Source organism: Maniola jurtina, chromosome 27, assembly GCF_905333055.1.
Source record: "Maniola jurtina chromosome 27, ilManJurt1.1, whole genome shotgun sequence".
NCBI lineage: Eukaryota > Metazoa > Arthropoda > Insecta > Lepidoptera > Nymphalidae > Maniola > Maniola jurtina.
The window spans coordinates 395602-417587 of NC_060055.1; the positions used below are offsets into that span (position 1 = coordinate 395602).

The window sequence follows — 21986 nt, forward strand, 5'->3', positions numbered from 1 at the left end:
GTCACTTACTCCATTCAATCGTAGCCCCAATTTCATTTGAATATTAAGCAACCAAAGTCCATGAAATTTTGCAGACATATTCTAGAAACTAATTTCTGTGTCTGTGGTGTTTTAGAGTTTTCTAACAATATGTAGTTTTAAAATTACAGGGGCTCAAAGATTTGTATGTGAATTTTTAAGACCGCGTAACTTTGAAACCGAATATTTTAACGGGAATCTGGAAAACCACAGGCTAAATATTAGTTCCCGGGACGTTTCTACAAAATTTCATTGAGTATGATTGGTTAGTATTCCAATGAGAGACGAACTACGTTTGTATGGAGTGAGTGCAGGAGAGATCCCTCTTAAAGCGCGGAAATCCGTAGGAGAACCAGAGTGATCGACATAGCTCAAGGAATTAGCCAGCAGAAGTGGCAGTGGGAAGGCCACGTCTCCCGCAGAACTGATGGCCGCTGGGGCAGTCGTGTTCTGGAGTGGAGACCGCGTACCGGTAAGCGCAGTGTAGGACGACCTCCTGCCCGCTGGACCGATGACCTGAAGGTGGCGGGGAGCGGGTGGATGAGAAAGGCGGAGGATCGTGTGTGGTGGCGCGCTCTTGGGAAGGCCTATGTCCAGCAGTGGACGCAAACAGGCTGATTGATTGATTTAAAGCGATTGATTGATGAAAATCGCGTAAATAACGCTTTTATCCAAGACTAGCCGATGCCCGCGACTTCGCCCGCGTGGATTTAGGTTTTTTGAAATCCCGTGGGAACTCTTTGATTTTCCGGGATAAAAAGTAGCCTATGTGCTAATCCAGGATATTATCTAACTCCATTCCAAATTTCAGCCAAATCCGTCCAGTAGTTTTTGCGTGAAGGGGTAACAAACATACACACACACACACACACACACACACACATACAAACTTTCGCCTTTATAATATTAGTGTGATTTCTATGATTTGTTTACCTTTTAAGTCGGCTAAAGAAAGTCAAAGTACAGTACAACCAAATTAATAATGCGCATGCAGATGACGCTAATTGTCGTATTCCGAATCATTGAATCGTAAGAGCCCTAAACAATGCACTTGCATTTTGCACCTTGTTATAAACAAATAGGAGTCAATATCATGTGTATCAACGACCGTTGCCGAACAGTGACGAACATTTCTATGCGCATTATTAATTTGGTTGTACTGTATATACTTACGTTATTCTATTTCATAAACATGCTTGAGGTTAAAGCTAGAATCACATAGATTGAAAGTAATAGATAAATATAGCCTACAGGGTAACGATAAATGTGCGCATGCGTCTATAATATATCTATACAGTGGAATTTTAATGGTTTTAGAACCGTGGCACAGAATCTATACTAATAAATAAAATTGGAGTGTCTGTCTGTAATTTCGAAATAACTACCGCATATTAAGGCCATATGGTTATTTGAACGATACTATAACTGAATCACACGTTTTTAAAATTTTTGTCTGTCTGTCTGTCTGTTTGAAAAGGCTAATCTTCGGAACGGCTGGACCGATTTTGACGGGATTTTCACAGACAAGTAGAGAATTGACCAGGGAGTAACATAGGCTACTTTTTTAACCGACTTTTAAAAAGGGAGTTGTGTTTTTCTACCTATGTACACCGAAATCTCCGAGATTTCTGAACCGATTTGCGTCATTTCTTTTTTAATCGATAGAGGAACTTTGCGACATTGTTTCATAAACAATTTGGATTCCAACTCCTCAATCCTGATGCTGCAGGGGATCTGACCAATCCACGCGGGCGAAGCTGCGGGCATTATATAATATAATTCGCAATTTGTAAACTAATACGACAACATAGGCTTGTGGCATTCTAATAGCGCCAATGGCAGTATCATCTCCACAGGTTTATATAAAAATCTTTACTTGAAAGTGTCCAGTTTAAGAAATTAGTCATAACAATGAATTTGATGTGAGTAACTCACAAATTAGTCGATACTATAACTAATTTCTTAAACTGGACCCTTTCAAGTAAAGGTTTTTATATAAACCTGTGAGGATACTGCTATTGGCGCAATTAAAGTGCCATAAGCCTACTTTATCGTATTAGTTTACAAATTGCGAAAAACCAAATTAAGTTTGAATTTCGCGGGCAGACCCGTCCCTTTGATTTTTATATATATTTTTACGTTTGTATGGAAAATCTCTGCGCACATTTATTGCTCCCACTTTGTATAATTATACTTTCCTCTCCTAGGTCCCAAATTCCATTCTTGGTTGAGTAATTTTTAAGAATATACAATACTCACTTACCATTAGCAGAAAGGTAAAAAAAAATGTATCAAAAAGCAGAAAATAAAATAAAAGAACCAAAAATAAAAATACGCATTACTTTTTATTCAATGCAAGTCTTGTAAACAATTTTTGTATAATAGGTATTATACCTACATTCATAATAACATATTTAGTTATAATTATATTATAATACATTAATAATAATAATTATTTATGTTATTTGTTTTAATCATAATATTGTTAATGTTAATAAAGATAACCCTTGAAAGGAAATAATTGTTTGATTTATCACATTTACTAATATTAGTTCAAAACTAAAATCAAACTATTTTTTTTTAAATACCCCATAGAAATACGGTTTATTTTTTCATATATAAATTACTAGCTGACGCCCGCGACTTCGTCCGCGTGGATTTAGGTTTTTCGAAATCTCGTGGGAACTCTTTGATTTTCCGGGATAAAAGTAGCCTATGTGCTAATCCAGGATATTATCTATCTCCATTCCGAATTTCAGCCAAATCTGTCCAGTGGTTTTTGCGTGAAGGAGTAACAAACATACACACACACACACATACAAACTTTCGATAGTGTGATGTGATGTGATATATTTTAGAAATTTACACATTATAGATACCAAACTTGGTACATTTATCCACTTTTTTTCTTTGTCATATCCGCCATATTGGATTTGTTATGACGTCATAAAGTAAATAACAGAGGAACGTAGTTACATACTAACCGTCAGACAGATTTTCAAAATCATATCTAACTAAGATTTTTAAACGTGACCAACAAAATATTGCTAACCAAAAAAAATTTTAACAAATTAAAAAATTCCCTTCTTATGTACAAACAAGAAATTATTAACGTGACAAAAAAATTGCTTTGTGTTTTTTAATTTGCAGAATTTCGCAAATTAAACTTTTCCAAAAAAAAAAACATTTTCAAATTACTTGATTAATCCTAAAAGGTTTTTTTTTTAATTTTATCTCTTTTCTCATTCCATGTCACGAAAGTCCATCAAGAAAATTCACTAAACTTAGATTTAGAGATTTTTAGTTCTTCTTGTAATACCCACAGAATTCTGAATTCTTAATAGAAGTGGCAAAAATATAATATCAGAGCGCTATTATTATAGACACCGACGTTTTTGCAAGGCAATAGAGTTTAAATTATATTGCTTTAATTTTGATGCTTGAGATATGCTTTCGAATAATTTCCGTACGTGTAGCACGACAATACGCGATATTGAAGCTAGCAAATACCACTTCTATACTATATTTATAATTCTGTGGTCATAACAATATTGTCGCCTAAATACTTACATTATCTAATGTTAAAGCGTCATATAATTACGTCGGTCACTTGTCATACACATTAATTAGCGACTTGTCGCACGACAAAAAGTCGCACCACTGCATTTTGTATGGGATAACATGAAGGTGCAACAGCACACACTATGTGTCAATCCACGAACGACACGACACAACACAACTAAGTTTTTTACAAGTTACCTTAGAGTGCGGTCTCGCCTAGTGTTTTTTTTTGAATGTCAAAACCATTTAATCGAAATGGGCACTTGTTTGCTGTCAATTATTGAATTTTGAGAAATAAATTGACGTAATGGCGGTAATCGATTGGTCTGAAAAGAAGCCCATAACAAACTCAGCCGAACTTAAGCAAGTAATGATGTAGTTTATGCAGGCATAGATTTACAGAGCATAAATCGTCTCGTTTTAACTCTGTCTTAAGTCTGAATAAAGTCAAAGTATGCTCTGAATTCAGTCTAAGATGGAATCAAGCTATTCGCAATTTAATAAAACCCACGGTTTTACGCGACATCGTGCTGTAAAGCTAAATCGGTTAGCCAGTAACAAGCCACAGCCGAAGCCCCTTACCAGACCATAACACCACCAGACTAATTTTTGTCTTTGCCGGGAATCGAACCCAAGATTTTCCACTTATAAGAGCACAGCGCTCACCACTGTGTCAGGAAAGTTGTTAAAAGATGTTTTGTCGTGTCGTCACAGCAAGAGTGCAAAAAGGCAATACGACAAAAAGTTTCAAAACAAAAAGTCGTTAGTGAAGACTTAAGTCTAATCGCAAATTTTTTATAATTTTTCGCTAATTTATTCTTAAAAATGCCATTCCTAATGATTAATTAAAACAATTTACCGCGAAAATTAACTAAAAAATGGTTTTCAACACATTTTCAACATATATTTAGGTTTAAATTACATTACAATAATGTATAATCGTTCTAATACAAGTCGATGAAATAATAATCGATTTAATTTTTTATCGATTTTTAAGTGCAAGGCCCTTTTTTCACTGTACACATTATTTTATTATTTCAGAGTTTTCTAATATTAAATATTACAAAACTCAGGATTTTTTTTAAACAAACAAATTTTGTTCATTTAAAAAAATGATTCACCTGATTAGGAACGTCAAATTTGATCACCTCGTTCTGGGATGTAAAAACTACCACTTCTAAACCTCTAAGTTTGAAATCTGTAGAGCGCCATTTGACTTTGCTTAGACTTAAGTTTCAGTTAAAACGAGACAGATTCATGCCAGCGGTATAACGCTGTCTCGTTTTAACAATGTGCAAATAGATCTCAGCCTAAGTTTTGTTGGTTTTCAGGTGATGTCAATTTATCAATGAGTCTTGGGCGCGTTTGGAACCCTCGTAGCTTTAGTTTTAAGTTACGTAATTAATTATCACCACTATATCGTACAAGTTTAACAATTTCGACCATCAAAAGGAGTACAATTGTACCTACTTTGAATAAATGATTTTGATTTTGATTTTGAATGTTTTAAAGAAATAAGGGCCTTGAACTTTGAATGGTGTACAATGCATACATTTTGAAAACTCACTTAGCTCTGTGTCAAGTGTCATGTCACAAGTACAGTTCCCCTCTCGTCTGGCTTTACAAAGATTAGCCAATGTCAAGTTTGTAGTTATTTGTAACAAGTTAGTTAAACTATACAAGTATGGACCCCGTCTGTGCCCGCGCTCGCCGACACACGCACGGCACCCCCTTAGAGCGCTTTCCAGTCAGTTTTAACAAAAACAACACTCCAAAAAGGCAGAGCACGCCCGCCAGCTAACACCAACACAGACGAAGTCCCAAGTACAGTTCATCCATAAATTAAGGACTAAAGGTGAACGCACACTTATCCGAGCCGAAAGCGTCGAACGACTCCATCGAAACGAATTTTAGAATTCTGTATATGAAATCTCATGAAACGTCGCACACTTCTGCGCGTCGAAGGTTCGTTAAAGGTGAACGCGCACTTATACGAGCCGAACGCGTATGTCAACTGTCATGTCGAAAGGACGATTTAAAGGTGAAACCTTGTACACTTTCCCGCGTCGAATAGTCCAAATTTTCGACGCGTGGAAGTGTGCGACGTTTCATGAGATTTCATATACAAAATTCTAAAATTCGTTTCATTCGGCTCGGATAAGTGTGCGTTCACCTTTAAATCGTCCTTTTGACATGACAGTTGACATACGCGTTAGGCTCGTATAAGTGTGCGTTCATCTTTAAACCGTACTTTTGACATGACAGTTGACACATAGAGCTGATATTGTTTTTTTTTTTAAAGAATATTAGTCATTTTAATCATGACTAACATTCCCCTTTCCCCTCCAACTAAGCGTAAAGCTTGTGCAAGGAGTGGGTACGACAGGTACGTAAATTTTCAGTCCGCTCCTATAACCGTTGAGCTATTGAGGCTTTTGTAATACGACAAGTGAGTTCTCGAGATGTACGCACTATATGAACATATAACATATACCTAACTATAGTATGTCCTACGCAACTCATATAATGTTGCAACACCTGCAGTAGCGGGGCCTCGCGCCGCCGCCGGTCACTGGCGGCGTGACGGGCGCGAAGTAGGCGTGCACCTTTATGTTTGGTAGATGATTCTGAAACACGGACAGACAAAATTATATTAATGATATTCATTAAAACAAAAACGTCCAACGATACCCTTTTAATGAACACGTTCAAGAATTAATGAATAAACTCACAAATTAATCAACTTAAGAATTAATTAATCTCAACTATTTGATGAATAATCTCAATAATTGATGAATAGACTCAAATATTAATGAATGAACTGAACATTTAATGAATAATCTTAATTATTACTGAATGAAGTCCACAATTAAGAATTAACTCAATACTTTGGGAATAAACTGAATAATTAGTTACTTAACTCAAAAATTAATCGTTGGTAGATTCAACGATTAACAAAAATATCATCAGTTGAATAAAAGCTAAATAGGCTTATTCAACAATAGCTTATGCCTACGTCTTCATTCTCTTGGACTAAAAAAAATTTCACGACCCTATTTTAACTCCTTAGGGATTTAATTCTCAAAAATCCTTTCTTAGCGGATGTCTTAGTCATAATAGCTATCTGCATGCCGAATTTCCGCCCGATTCGGTCAGTAGTTTGGGCCAGTCAGTCACCTTTTCATTTTATATATTGAGGACTAGAGGATGCACGCGGCTTCGCCCGCGTGGATTTCGGATAAAATCCCGTAGGAACTCTTTGATATTCCGGGATAAAAAGTAGCCTATGTCCTTCCCCAGGGTGTATCCCATGTCTGTACCAAATTTCATTAAAATCGGTTCAGTGGTTGGGCCGTGAAAACGTAGCAGACAGACAGATAGACAGACACACTTTCGCATTTATAATATTAGTATGGATTAGTATGGATTAAGTATGGATTCAGCTAACTGATCAGTCAGTCAGTCATGAGTGATGTACATACCCGTAACTTGCGTATCGCATTCCTAGTGACCATCTGACAGTCGTATAATTCGATGAGTTGCAGATTGTGGCAGGAGATGAGGTGTTCCAGCGCGCCGTCCGTCACTAGCGGACAATTGTCTAGCCCTGGGGACAGACAGACAAATTTTATTTCCACCATTATTATCAACTTCCCTGGCGCATTGATAAACGCTATGGTTTTATTAGTGGGAGGTCTTGGGTTCGATTCCCAGCAGGGGTTTGAAATTTTATAATTTCTAAATTTCTGGTCTGGTCTAGTGGGAGGCTTCGGCCGTGGCTAGTTACCACCTTGCCGGCAAAGCCGTGCCGCCAAGCGATTCAGCGTTCCGGTACGATGCCGTGTAGAAACCAAAGGAGTAAGTTTTCACTAAACCGACACTGTCTAATAAAAAAATTGCCATACCCCTTCCAGGTTAGCCCGCTTCCAACTTACACTGCATCAACACTTACCACCAGGTGAGATTGCAGTCAAGGGCTAACTTGTATCTGAATTTAAAAGAAACCGAAAGAGGTCCACAGCTGGACATAGGTCTCTTGTAGGGACTTCCACACGCTGCGGTCTTGCGCCGCCGCCATGCAGCGGCTGCCGCAGACTCGTTTGATATCGTCTGTCTTGGGTCTTTCAACGCTGCGCTTGAGAAGCGCGTGAGAAGTGTACCCTTAAGCAGATAACAGGTATATGATAGTCACCTAGTACGGTAAGATGTTCTGCAGCGCAGGGCGACATTGACAGTTGCTTGATGCCGTAGTCTGTGATCAGCTCGCAGTGCGATAGCGTCTGTCAAACGTCAGATAAAAATAACACTCCCGACAAGTAAAGGTTACATTAACTAGAAAAGAGCTGCTAACTATCAAACGGCTGAACCGATTTTCTTGGATGATAGCTAAGAACACTCGATCAAGCCACCTTTCAAACAAAAAAAACTAAATTAAAATCGGTTCATTCGTTTTGGATCTACGATTCCACAGACATATACACATATACACACGTCAAACTTATAACACCTGGGTCTTGGGTTTGGGTCGGTGCCAAATTATTGCTTAATAAACTCAGTTATATTAGTAATTATAAGTGAATAAACTCAATGTTTAATGAATAAACTTAACAATTAAGACAGTAAGTAACTCAATGATTAAGAAACAAACTCACCAATTTTTCTAGTCTAGGACAGCCCATCGCGAGATGAACTAGCGTGGCGTCAGTTATTAGCACACATTCTTCCAGGTCCATTCGTTCCAGCATCCTGCAACTCTATGGACAAGAATAGTCTATATTTTAATATAGTCTTTATAGACTTAAAACAGGGTGTTAAACTGAATGGTGATTGGCTATACGGTATCATTATAGCCGTTAATCATACGATATGTCGTCACGATTAGTCGTAGGACATGTCGTATCGGTCAAATACCTTGGATAGCTGTTAGACAACGAGTAGTCAAGATTTCACCATCACGATTTGTCACTATTAAGATGTAAATTTTATCTGTGTACATTTGTCTATGACCTATGCCCACCCCCTTGTCTCGAACTGTCAAAGTGGTGAAATATAGTTGCTCGTATTTAATTAGAATTCTCGTTTTAATTCATGTACCGAAACCTGCGACTCTGCCTGTTACAACAGTCACACGATTATGATTATTCACCGTAGTTAATGTCTGGAAGCCCACGCCAGTGAAATATGAAATTACCGTCACGATTGGTCATACGACATGTCGTATCGGTCAACTCACTTTAGATTGCGGTTAGACAATGCGTAGCCAAGATTTCAGCATCACGATTTGTCACACGACATATCGTACGACGAATCGTATCCATGATTACTCACCCTAGTTAATGCCTGGAAACCCACGTCAGTGAAATATGAAATATGATCACGAGATATCGTAACCACTCACCCTAGCTAACGCCTGGAACCCTGCGTCTGTGAGGTGTGCACACTGCGCCAGTTCTAGAGTGACCAGCTCTGGACAGCTGGTGGCCAGCGCGGACAGCGACGCGTCAGTCAGTAACGTGCAGCCGGAGACGCACAGCCGCCGCATTGCCCCGCCCAGCTTCGATATCGTAACCACTCACCCTAGCTAACGCCTGGAAGCCCGCGTCTGTGAGGTGTGCACACTGCGCCAGTTCTAGAGTGACCAGCTCTGGACAGCTGGTGGCCAGCGCGGACAGCGACGCGTCAGTCAGTAACGTGCAGCCGGAGACGCACAGCCGCCGCATTGCCCCGCCCAGCTTCGATATCGTAACCACTCACCCTAGCTAACGCCTGGAAGCCCGCGTCTGTGAGGTGTGCACACTGCGCCAGTTCTAGAGTGACCAGCTCTGGACAGCTGGTGGCCAGCGCGGACAGCGACGCGTCAGTCAGTAACGTGCAGCCGGAGACGCACAGCCGCCGCATTGCCCCGCCCAGCTTCGATATCGTAACCACTCACCCTAGCTAACGCCTGGAAGCCCGCGTCTGTGAGGTGTGCACACTGCGCCAGTTCTAGAGTGACCAGCTCTGGACAGCTGGTGGCCAGCGCGGACAGCGACGCGTCAGTCAGTAACGTGCAGCCGGAGACGCACAGCCGCCGCATTGCCCCGCCCAGCTTCGATATCGTAACCACTCACCCTAGCTAACGCCTGGAAGCCCGCGTCTGTGAGGTGTGCACACTGCGCCAGTTCTAGAGTGACCAGCTCTGGACAGCTGGTGGCCAGCGCGGACAGCGACGCGTCAGTCAGTAACGTGCAGCCGGAGACGCACAGCCGCCGCATTGCCCCGCCCAGCTTCGATATCGTAACCACTCACCCTAGCTAACGCCTGGAAGCCCGCGTCTGTGAGGTGTGCACACTGCGCCAGTTCTAGAGTGACCAGCTCTGGACAGCTGGTGGCCAGCGCGGACAGCGACGCGTCAGTCAGTAACGTGCAGCCGGAGACGCACAGCCGCCGCATTGCCCCGCCCAGCTTCGATATCGTAACCACTCACCCTAGCTAACGCCTGGAAGCCCGCGTCTGTGAGGTGTGCACACTGCGCCAGTTCTAGAGTGACCAGCTCTGGACAGCTGGTGGCCAGCGCGGACAGCGACGCGTCAGTCAGTAACGTGCAGCCGGAGACGCACAGCCGCCGCATTGCCCCGCCCAGCTTCGATATCGTAACCACTCACCCTAGCTAACGCCTGGAAGCCCGCGTCTGTGAGGTGTGCACACTGCGCCAGTTCTAGAGTGACCAGCTCTGGACAGCTGGTGGCCAGCGCGGACAGCGACGCGTCAGTCAGTAACGTGCAGCCGGAGACGCACAGCCGCCGCATTGCCCCGCCCAGCTTCGATATCGTAACCACTCACCCTAGCTAACGCCTGGAAGCCCGCGTCTGTGAGGTGTGCACACTGCGCCAGTTCTAGAGTGACCAGCTCTGGACAGCTGGTGGCCAGCGCGGACAGCGACGCGTCAGTCAGTAACGTGCAGCCGGAGACGCACAGCCGCCGCATTGCCCCGCCCAGCTTCGATATCGTAACCACTCACCCTAGCTAACGCCTGGAAGCCCGCGTCTGTGAGGTGTGCACACTGCGCCAGTTCTAGAGTGACCAGCTCTGGACAGCTGGTGGCCAGCGCGGACAGCGACGCGTCAGTCAGTAACGTGCAGCCGGAGACGCACAGCCGCCGCATTGCCCCGCCCAGCTTCGATATCGTAACCACTCACCCTAGCTAACGCCTGGAAGCCCGCGTCTGTGAGGTGTGCACACTGCGCCAGTTCTAGAGTGACCAGCTCTGGACAGCTGGTGGCCAGCGCGGACAGCGACGCGTCAGTCAGTAACGTGCAGCCGGAGACGCACAGCCGCCGCATTGCCCCGCCCAGCTTCGATATCGTAACCACTCACCCTAGCTAACGCCTGGAAGCCCGCGTCTGTGAGGTGTGCACACTGCGCCAGTTCTAGAGTGACCAGCTCTGGACAGCTGGTGGCCAGCGCGGACAGCGACGCGTCAGTCAGTAACGTGCAGCCGGAGACGCACAGCCGCCGCATTGCCCCGCCCAGCTTCGATATCGTAACCACTCACCCTAGCTAACGCCTGGAAGCCCGCGTCTGTGAGGTGTGCACACTGCGCCAGTTCTAGAGTGACCAGCTCTGGACAGCTGGTGGCCAGCGCGGACAGCGACGCGTCAGTCAGTAACGTGCAGCCGGAGACGCACAGCCGCCGCATTGCCCCGCCCAGCTTCGATATCGTAACCACTCACCCTAGCTAACGCCTGGAAGCCCGCGTCTGTGAGGTGTGCACACTGCGCCAGTTCTAGAGTGACCAGCTCTGGACAGCTGGTGGCCAGCGCGGACAGCGACGCGTCAGTCAGTAACGTGCAGCCGGAGACGCACAGCCGCCGCATTGCCCCGCCCAGCTTCGATATCGTAACCACTCACCCTAGCTAACGCCTGGAAGCCCGCGTCTGTGAGGTGTGCACACTGCGCCAGTTCTAGAGTGACCAGCTCTGGACAGCTGGTGGCCAGCGCGGACAGCGACGCGTCAGTCAGTAACGTGCAGCCGGAGACGCACAGCCGCCGCATTGCCCCGCCCAGCTTCGATATCGTAACCACTCACCCTAGCTAACGCCTGGAAGCCCGCGTCTGTGAGGTGTGCACACTGCGCCAGTTCTAGAGTGACCAGCTCTGGACAGCTGGTGGCCAGCGCGGACAGCGACGCGTCAGTCAGTAACGTGCAGCCGGAGACGCACAGCCGCCGCATTGCCCCGCCCAGCTTCGATATCGTAACCACTCACCCTAGCTAACGCCTGGAAGCCCGCGTCTGTGAGGTGTGCACACTGCGCCAGTTCTAGAGTGACCAGCTCTGGACAGCTGGTGGCCAGCGCGGACAGCGACGCGTCAGTCAGTAACGTGCAGCCGGAGACGCACAGCCGCCGCATTGCCCCGCCCAGCTTCGATATCGTAACCACTCACCCTAGCTAACGCCTGGAAGCCCGCGTCTGTGAGGTGTGCACACTGCGCCAGTTCTAGAGTGACCAGCTCTGGACAGCTGGTGGCCAGCGCGGACAGCGACGCGTCAGTCAGTAACGTGCAGCCGGAGACGCACAGCCGCCGCATTGCCCCGCCCAGCTTCGATATCGTAACCACTCACCCTAGCTAACGCCTGGAAGCCCGCGTCTGTGAGGTGTGCACACTGCGCCAGTTCTAGAGTGACCAGCTCTGGACAGCTGGTGGCCAGCGCGGACAGCGACGCGTCAGTCAGTAACGTGCAGCCGGAGACGCACAGCCGCCGCATTGCCCCGCCCAGCTTCGATATCGTAACCACTCACCCTAGCTAACGCCTGGAAGCCCGCGTCTGTGAGGTGTGCACACTGCGCCAGTTCTAGAGTGACCAGCTCTGGACAGCTGGTGGCCAGCGCGGACAGCGACGCGTCAGTCAGTAACGTGCAGCCGGAGACGCACAGCCGCCGCATTGCCCCGCCCAGCTTCGATATCGTAACCACTCACCCTAGCTAACGCCTGGAAGCCCGCGTCTGTGAGGTGTGCACACTGCGCCAGTTCTAGAGTGACCAGCTCTGGACAGCTGGTGGCCAGCGCGGACAGCGACGCGTCAGTCAGTAACGTGCAGCCGGAGACGCACAGCCGCCGCATTGCCCCGCCCAGCTTCGATATCGTAACCACTCACCCTAGCTAACGCCTGGAAGCCCGCGTCTGTGAGGTGTGCACACTGCGCCAGTTCTAGAGTGACCAGCTCTGGACAGCTGGTGGCCAGCGCGGACAGCGACGCGTCAGTCAGTAACGTGCAGCCGGAGACGCACAGCCGCCGCATTGCCCCGCCCAGCTTCGATATCGTAACCACTCACCCTAGCTAACGCCTGGAAGCCCGCGTCTGTGAGGTGTGCACACTGCGCCAGTTCTAGAGTGACCAGCTCTGGACAGCTGGTGGCCAGCGCGGACAGCGACGCGTCAGTCAGTAACGTGCAGCCGGAGACGCACAGCCGCCGCATTGCCCCGCCCAGCTTCGATATCGTAACCACTCACCCTAGCTAACGCCTGGAAGCCCGCGTCTGTGAGGTGTGCACACTGCGCCAGTTCTAGAGTGACCAGCTCTGGACAGCTGGTGGCCAGCGCGGACAGCGACGCGTCAGTCAGTAACGTGCAGCCGGAGACGCACAGCCGCCGCATTGCCCCGCCCAGCTTCGATATCGAATCGTCAGTTAAATTCTGCCGACAAAATTATCTTATTGTACTGGCGTCAAATCTGATAATTTTTAACCCCCGACCCAAAAAGAGGGGTGTTATAAGTTTGACGGTGTATCTGTGTGTGTATCTGTGTGTCTGTGTATCTGTGTATCTGTCTGTGGCATCGTAGCGCCTAAACGAATGAACCGATTTTAATTTAGTTTTTTTTGTTTGAAAGGTGGCTTGATCGAGAGTGTTCTTAGCTATAATCTAAAAAAATTGGTTCAGCCGTTTAAGAGTTATCAGCTCTTTTCTAGTTTTCTTGTAGAAAAGTAGGTTAGATAACCGTTAGGTTCATAATATTATGTCAATAGACAAATGTCAAGCTGTCAAGATGGACGTTGCCTAAATACATAATTATTTATTTGAAAATGATGTTTTGGAAAACTCAAATACTTTGGATCGTCGGGGGTGTTATAAATTTTTAATTTACACTTGTCTCTAAACTTTTAGAGTATCTGCGTCTTTTTAACAGACTTCAAAAATGGAGGAGGTTCTCAATTCATCGGATTTTTTTTTAATGTATGTTCCCCGATTACTCAAAGACCCCTGGACCGATTCCGATTTTTTTTTTGTTTGAAAGGGTATATTGTGCATGTGGTCCCATATAAAGGTGAAGATCTGATGAATATCTTCGGGTAAGAGTAAATTGCTCGCGATCAGTCTAATAGCTTAGTACACAGTTTTTTAAACCAGGTATAGCATATTTTAATACAGTGGGGCCACTAAATATGGTGAATGCTAATTGGCACCGACTCCAAAAAATGTTAATATGGACCTACGTTAACTCTTGTCTACATAAATTAAATTATTTTTTACTTTTTGGTGTTTGTGGTTTTTTTTTTTGAATTTTTTTATTATGTTGGTTGTGAAAGAAATAAATACTTACATCACAACCTTGTACATTCAATACTTCTAGATCGGGACAGTACGTCGCTAGGCACGATACTGCTTTGTCGTTCACGTTTTTGCAACCTACAAAAAAACCAATACATATGGAAGATAAAAACGGCCAAGTGCGAGCCAGACTCGCATACGAAAGGGTTCCGTACCATCCTACGAGATATAACACTATTTTATTTATTTTTTACTAGATGGTGCCCGCGGCTTTGCCCGCGTGGATTTAGGTGTTTAAAAGTCCCGTAGGAACTCTTTGATTTTCCGGGATAAAAAGTTGCTTATGACAATTTCTAGGATACAAACTACCAACATAAATAGGTTAAACGGATGGGCTTTTAAGAATCCCGTGGGAACTCTTTGATTTTCCGGTATAAACAGTAGCCCATGTCCTTCCCCGGGATGTAAGCTAACTTTCTACCTTTCATCAAAATCGGTTAAACTGTTGGGTCGTGAAAAGGTAGCAGACAGACAGACAGACACACTTTCGCATTTATAATATTTAGTATGGATGGCTACACAAGAAATGAGACCGAATTTTATGGAAGAATCAAGCCTTATTCAAATTCAAAGTATTTTTATTCAATTAAACTTTTACAAGTGCTTTTGAATCGTCAAAATAATCTACCACTGGTTCGGAATGCTGTTCTTATCGAGAAGAACCAGCAAGAAACTCGGCGGTTGCTCTTTTCAAATGTACAATTTACAATAATATGCCATACTGTATACAAGCAATTGCAGCGCCGTGTATTGCTGGAGCGAATCAAATCCAAGCTTTTTTGTCATTTACATAATCTTCGATTGTATAATAAGCTTTTTTCAGGAGCATACTTTTAATAGATTATCTCTATATATAGATTACCTCTGCATATAAAACTTTTGAGTTTGGGGCAGCCCCGAGCCAATGCCTCCACTCCGTTTTCTGTTATCGATTGACACCAAGACACGTTCACATGTGTTAACAGCTGAAATTATGACGAAAAATATACGCTAAAGTTTTGTGGCGTGTGGAGTCCAATGAAACCATCCCAATCGTCATATCTGCGAACGGGTTGATCCCAGTCAGCCTCGCTCACCATCTGAGGCGACTGGGGTTCCGTGGCAGTTCGCTCGCAGCCAGGATGCAGAAAGCGGTCTTGCTAGACTCGGCTAGGATAGTCCGCCGCTTTCTCAACCTGTCGCCCTGACCCCCGGCCGTTTGGTCTCCCCTGCCGGGGTGTAATCCTCCGCCCGGTACAAATATGTATGTACTAGCTGATACCCGCGACTTCGTTCGCGTGGATGTAGGTTTTTTAAAATTCCCGTGGGAACTCTTTGATTTTCCGGGATAAAAAGTAGCCTATGTGCTAATCCAGGGTATAATCTATCTCCATTCTCAGCCTAATCCGTCCAGTAGTGTTTGCGTGAAGGAGTAACAAACATACATATAGACACGCACACACACACACACACATACAAACTTTCTCCTTTATAATATTATAGTGTGATTTATGACGTGTATGTATGTTTATTTATTTTTATGCATGTAAGGTAAGTATTTTATATTACTGTTTCTTTTGGCTTTTATTTGTATCTATTTTGTGTATTAAGTAATAAAGGATAGTAAAAATAGTATAACGTACCGGACAGCCATCTGACAGTGCTTTTAATGATATATCTGTTATGCTCGGACAGGAATCCAGGTTTATTCTGGAAAAAATATTTTGCTTTGATCAACCAAACCAATTTACACTAATAATAACTAACCCCCGACCCCAAAAAAGGGGTGTTATAAGTTTGACGTGTGTATCTGTCTGTAACATCGTAGCTCCTAAACTAATGAACCGATTTCAATTTAATTTTTTTTGTTTGAAAGGTGGCTTGATCGAGAGTGTTCTTAGCTATAATCCAAGAAAATCGGTTCAGCCGTTTGAAAGTTATCAGTTCTTTTCTAGTTATTGTAACCTTCACTTGTCGGGGGTGTTATTTTTTAATTTACACTTGTAAACCAATCAATTAAATATAATAAAAGTAATTATTATTGGTCTAATCTTCCACGTTAAAGTAGAATTAACCCCTGACGTTAATATCAAATTCAACCCTTGACATTAATATCGAGTTAATCCTGGACGTTAACGTTACACTTAAAAAAATTACACTGCCAGAAAACCATAAAAGGTTTTTCACTAATTAGTAATTATATGCTTTTATACAATAAGTTAGCTCAAAGGATTAGCAAGCTGAAGTGGCAATGGGCAGGTCATGTCTGTCGCAGAACCGACGGCCGATGGGGCAGACGTGTTCTGGAGTGGAGACCGCGTACCGGTAAGCGCAGTGTGGGACGACCTCCAGCCCGCTGGACCGATGACCTGAAGGTGGCGGGGAGCGGGTGGATGAGGAAGGCGGAGGACCGTGTTTGGTGGCGCGCTCTTGGAAAGGCCTATGTCCAGCTGTGGACGCATACAGGCTGATGGACTGGATTGAAGTGTATATCAGTCAGTTAGTTAGTTGCAGTGGTACACCTTACTTCTGTAATTTGCTGCATTTCCTCCCCAACGCCTGGCAGGATTGGTCTGTGATCTTCTTACATTTGTTTAGGTTTAACTCTTCTATGTTTGGACATGACTGTGAAAGAAACATATTAAAATAACAAAACACGTAAAAATCAGGGTAAAAGTCGGGCCTCGCTCTAGCGTTTCGTACATAATTATGAACATCATATTTTGGGTGTATGAAATATTTATCTTCCGAGCTAGAACATCGAAAAAACCCCAAAAAAAGTTTGTTTGAATAATGAACCGTGAAACAAAAATCCAAAAATAAAGTTCACTTGTTATGGTCACAAAAAACTATTTTATGAATCGTTGTTAGGGCTCCTTTTTCATGTTTGGGACTCCCCTGAAAAATAATTTAATTGAATTTTTAATTCAATATTTGGTCTTGGGTTAATGTACCAAATAACAAAATTTTAGGTTTGTAACTCATTTCGTCTCATTTTTTATTCTGATACAAATTAGTCCTTGGCTGCAATCTCACCTGGTGGTAAGTGATGATGCAGTCTATTTGGAACTTGGAAGGGCTAGAACCCGGGACCTCCCACTATAAAACCACAGCGCTTACCACTGCACCAGGGGGTTGTCACCTCTACGAACTACAGACCTGTGCCACGCTGACAGACAGACAGACAGTGACATTAAAGGCCGATTCACACCAAGCACATACACGTGACACGTGCGTAGTGACGCGCGTAAACCTTTAACACACCGGGCACCGGGTTACGCATACGTCTACGCTTTACGCAAGCGGTGTGCCAACGCAATAGTACACGCTACATCTACGCTTACGCAGCCTGTGTGAACGAGCTATAATAGGGCCTACCTAGGGGTCCTACCCTTTTTAGCCTCCGTTACAATTGGTCTCGTTGGGATTGGCCACCGTCGCCGAAATTCGGCCTATACTATAGGACCTTACATAGGACCTATATACTATAGGACCTTACCTGTGCCAGTGTTTTGATGGATCCGTCAGCTATGCTCTCGCAGCCTCGCAAAGATAGCTGTCTGAGGAACCCTCCACAGCGTTGGGATATGTTTTCTATTACTGGACCCTGAAAATATTGCGTCATTTGAAGATTTGGAATACTCCTCAGCGATATGATTTTCTACCAATTACAATCTTTAAAACGCTTTTTCCATCTTATCACCACTCCCCATCAGATATGATTTTGGTCAAGCATGCGTATATAGTGAAAAAAAAGCGGCTAAGTGCGAGTCGGACTCGCGGACCGAGGGTTCCGTACTCGGGTGTTTTTTCGACATTTTGTAGGATAAATCAAAACCAAAAAGTCCAATTATTTCTTAAATATACTATTAGTGTGAAGTATGGTGTACAGAAAACTTGTACTCACCTCTACATCAGTCTGGAAGTCAAACAAGTCTATCCGTTGCCAGTTTGATCCGTCAAGAGCTAGTATGTTCCATAGTTTTGATACCTAGAAAAAAAATAATTGCTTAATATATTATCTTTTCTTTCTCTATAGTTGTATTCTTCATTACTGAGGGTTTAACTCCTTTCCATTAAACTTATGACAGGAGTTCTCTTGGGATGATAATGTGGTGGGTTGCCAGATCCTTCCGCATAAGTTTCTTGGTTCTCTGGTTCTTCTCGGTAGGAAAGGCATTCCGAATCAGTGGTAGATGCTCTTCTTTCTTTCAAAAGTACTTGGAAAAGTCTAATCAAATAAAAATATTTTGAATTTGAATTTGAATTGATGAAATATTTTGCACATCTATAGTCAAAGATTTGATGAGTGACAAAGGCTACTTTTTATCCCGGAAAATCAAAGAGTTCTCATAGGATTTTTAAAAATCTAAATCTACGTGGACGAAGTCGCGGGCATCAGCTAGTTTTAAATATCACTTACTTCAGCCGTGAAGGAAAACATCGTAACTAAACCTGAGATCTCCATAATGCTATTAACGGTATGTGAACTCTGCCAATCCGCGCTTGGCCAACATGGCCTACTATGGCCTGAGCCCTTCCCATTTTGAACAGAGACTTGTGTTCAGTAGTGGGCCGGCACTGAGTTTATGCTGCTACATTACCTGTGCACATCTGCAGAGTGAGACTACATCCAGGTATGAGAGTATCCTCAACAGCAGTTCCTTGGGCAGCTTTTTGTTTATGTGGTTGTCATCTTCGCCCGAAAACCGGGCGATCTGGAATCAAAGCAAACTCAAAATCAAATCATTTTTTTTTTAAAGAATATTAGCCAAATTATGCTGACTAATATTCCCCTTTCCCCTCCAATTAAGCGTAAAGCTTGTGCTAGGAGTTGGTACGACAATAGTGCTACGGGTGGGATTTGAACCGGCGACCTTTCGGATTTCAGTCCGCTCCTATAACCATTGAGCTATCAAGGCTATATTCAATTTATTATTCAAAATTCAAAGTAGGTACTATTGTACTCCTTTTGATGGTCAGAATTGTTAGCTTTGTAAGATGATAATTAATTACGTGAACTTAAAACTAAAGCTACAAGGGTTCAAAACGCACCCAGGTCTTTAAATCACTACCCAGTGTGTTTGTGTGTTGCTTTATTGGTTTGTGCTTCAATCACACCACAACGGAGCAATGGATTAGCGTGATTTTTTGCATGGATATAGTTAAAGACCTGGACAGTGACATAGGCTACTTTTAACCACAGACATTCAAAGAGTTCTCACGCGATTTAAATCCTAAATCCACACAAAGTTACGGGTACTACCTAGTATGAGTATAAACCAAATAAAACTTAGTATAGATTGTATTGATGATTGTTATCCTTACTTATATTGTAAACTAGCTGATGCCCGCGACTTCGTTCGCGTGGATGTAGGTTTTTAAATTTCCCGTGGGAACTCTTTGATTTTCCGGGATAAAAAGTAGCCTATGTGCTAATCCAGGGTATAATCTATCTCCATTCTAAATTTCAGCCCAATCCGTCCAGTAGTTTTTGCGTGAAGGAGTAACAAACATACATACACACACACACACATACAAACTTTCTCCTTTATAATGATAACTAGCTGATACCCGCGACTTCGTTCGCGTAGATGTAGGTTTTTAAATTTCCCGTGGGAACTCTTTGATTTTCCGGGATAAAAAGTAGCCTATGTGCTAATCCAGGGTATAATCTATCTCCATTCTAAATTTCAGCCCAATCCGTCCAGTAGTTTTAGCGTGAAGGAGTAACAAACATACACACACACACATACAAACTTTCTCCTTTATAATGATAGTGTGATGCGAAAGTGTGTCTATCTGTCTATGTCTACAAATACAATCGAAGATTATGTAAATGATAAAAGAGCGTGGATTTGACCTGCAATTCGCTCAGGCAATGCGCAGGACTCAATTGCTTTTATACATGGCATAATATTGTATATCAAATCTTTGAACAGAGCAACCGCCGAGTTTCTTGCTGGTCCTTCTCGGTAGCAAAGCCATTCCAAACCAGTGGTAGATGCTTTTGACGATTCAAAAGAACTTGTAAAAGTATAATTGAATAAAAATATTTTGAATTTGAATTGAATTTGAATTTGTCTGCTACCTTTTTACAGGTTAGCAGACAGAGCTCAACTGTTTAACTGATTTTGGTGAAATTTGGTGCATTGAAATTTGGATATAGGATACTTTTACCCCAGAAAAATAACATTTCCACAAGAAAATGGAGAATTTAAAAAGCATGGTCTGTTTAACCGATTTTGACGAAATTTGGTACAAGGATAGCTTACATCCCGGAGAACATCTCTGGGATGTGAGCTATCTTTGTTAGGATACTTTTCATCCCCGAAAGTTGCAGGTGAAACAGTGGGCATCATCTAGTATTCCATATAAGCAATTCAGTGAAGAAGTAAGTAGATATATTAAAAAACAATTAAAATGAATAGTTATTTAATGAGCTTTTATTTTAAACACATTTAAATGTTATGTTTGATAAATAAATTATCACTTTATCTTCAATAAGTACTAGAAGTACTTTTCAATATTATTTGTATTTGTTACTTATATAATAACATAAGTTTTATTTCTTGTTTCCTGTTAACTTACATAAACCATTTTACCCTTTCTCACTTAAGTCATTATATCCTCTGTAACATGGTTGCCTGGCGGAGATAGCTTAAAAGTGTTAAGGCCGCCAAATTGTACTATTATTTTTGCTAATGTTTTACTTTTGTGTTTTTTTTTATGATGGTGTTCAATAAAGCATATTTCTATTCTATTCTATTCTAATTTTATGGCTAATGCGGGTTGCAGACCGGAAACTAAGCTATGTTAAAGCTAAACCAAACAGCTGAGCTATACTAAGCTGAGATAAACTTGCATTTTGACTTTCAACCGTAACATTTATAGTTACACTTTTCACATTACGTACCTAAGATTATTTAACATTTTTCTTACTTCAAATATTTTTTATATTTTTTTTAATGTATTTTACTAATTTAAGATACTTTCATTTTGTGTTTATCTATAAAAACATCCACTTATTTAATTTCATTATAATATAATTTTATAACTAAGTAATTTTCTAAGGTTAACAAGATTGTTACTGAAATCACATATTAAAAGTGCAACTGTTAATTCGGCGTACTCACTACCTTGTGTACACATAACGGTATAATAATCATGGGTTGATTGAACCAGCTAAGGTCATTACACTTTGACAAAGAATACTTAATTAATACTTAACGATAGTGCGATAATGCGTGCTGACCTTTATATTAAAAAAAACATACAAAAACAAGTACGAAAAAAAAACAACAGTTTTAAAAATAGAACAAATTGTTTACCATATCGATGTAACTATAGAAAACCAAGTTTAGGATCAAATAACCAATGTTTTAGCCGACTTTTTAACTGAATCTTATACGAATGTAAGATAAAACCGTATAAAACGCATGCAAGAACAAAGGAAGGGTCTGTGAAGTACTGTCAGCTGTTTTTGAAAAATACAAACAAAGTGGTGGATCGATTGTACGCACCTCGAATTTATTCCTTCCGGAATAAGTCATGCTGGGGAATGGCGTCACCTTAGCCACTGTTATATTTCACTGGCACAGCACACGTAAATAATATGCAACGCTGGGTAATTATTCACAGCAAATATGGTGGAAATTTTAGATTTTTTCGCCGACCGACGATAGAACTCCGTTGTTCCGACTTGCAATAGCTACGTTCGGTAACCTTTGACATTTGACAGCTGCATTGTAAGAATATAATTTCATTTTATTACATAAGTATTTGAAAAGAAAATGTATGTACAGCATTGATTATTATTTCCTGATTTGCAAGATCAT

At 42.6% G+C, this 21986-nt stretch overlaps 1 protein-coding gene across 1 annotated transcript; it reads right to left on the reverse strand.

Moving 5' to 3' along the window:
- Nucleotides 1-3174: 3174 nt before the first annotated feature.
- LOC123879167 (F-box/LRR-repeat protein 2) lies at nt 3175-21958 on the reverse strand. Its single transcript, XM_045926751.1, has 13 exons — nt 21672-21958; nt 18753-18866; nt 18056-18139; nt 17648-17755; nt 16676-16773; nt 15792-15858; nt 15032-15134; nt 14162-14247; nt 13072-13254; nt 8232-8333; nt 7772-7859; nt 7062-7186; nt 3175-6206 (listed from the first exon to the last, which is right to left on the reverse strand). Exons 1-13 carry the CDS (start codon nt 21699-21701, stop codon nt 6099-6101), a joined length of 1296 nt encoding a protein of 431 aa, XP_045782707.1. The 5' UTR covers nt 21702-21958; the 3' UTR covers nt 3175-6098.
- Nucleotides 21959-21986: the final 28 nt, after the last annotated feature.

Excerpts from the sequence above, each read along its gene's own strand:
- LOC123879167 (XM_045926751.1), bottom strand. The coding sequence starts at position 21,701 with ATGACTTATTCCGGAAGGAATAAATTCGAG. Across the intron at positions 17,756-18,055 it reads ACTTCCAGACTGATGTAGAG|GGTCCAGTAATAGAAAACAT; the intron begins GTGAGTACAAGT and ends CAATATTTTCAG. Across the intron at positions 13,255-14,161 it reads TGAATGTACAAGGTTGTGAT|AATTTAACTGACGATTCGAT; the intron begins GTAAGTATTTAT and ends TTTTGTCGGCAG.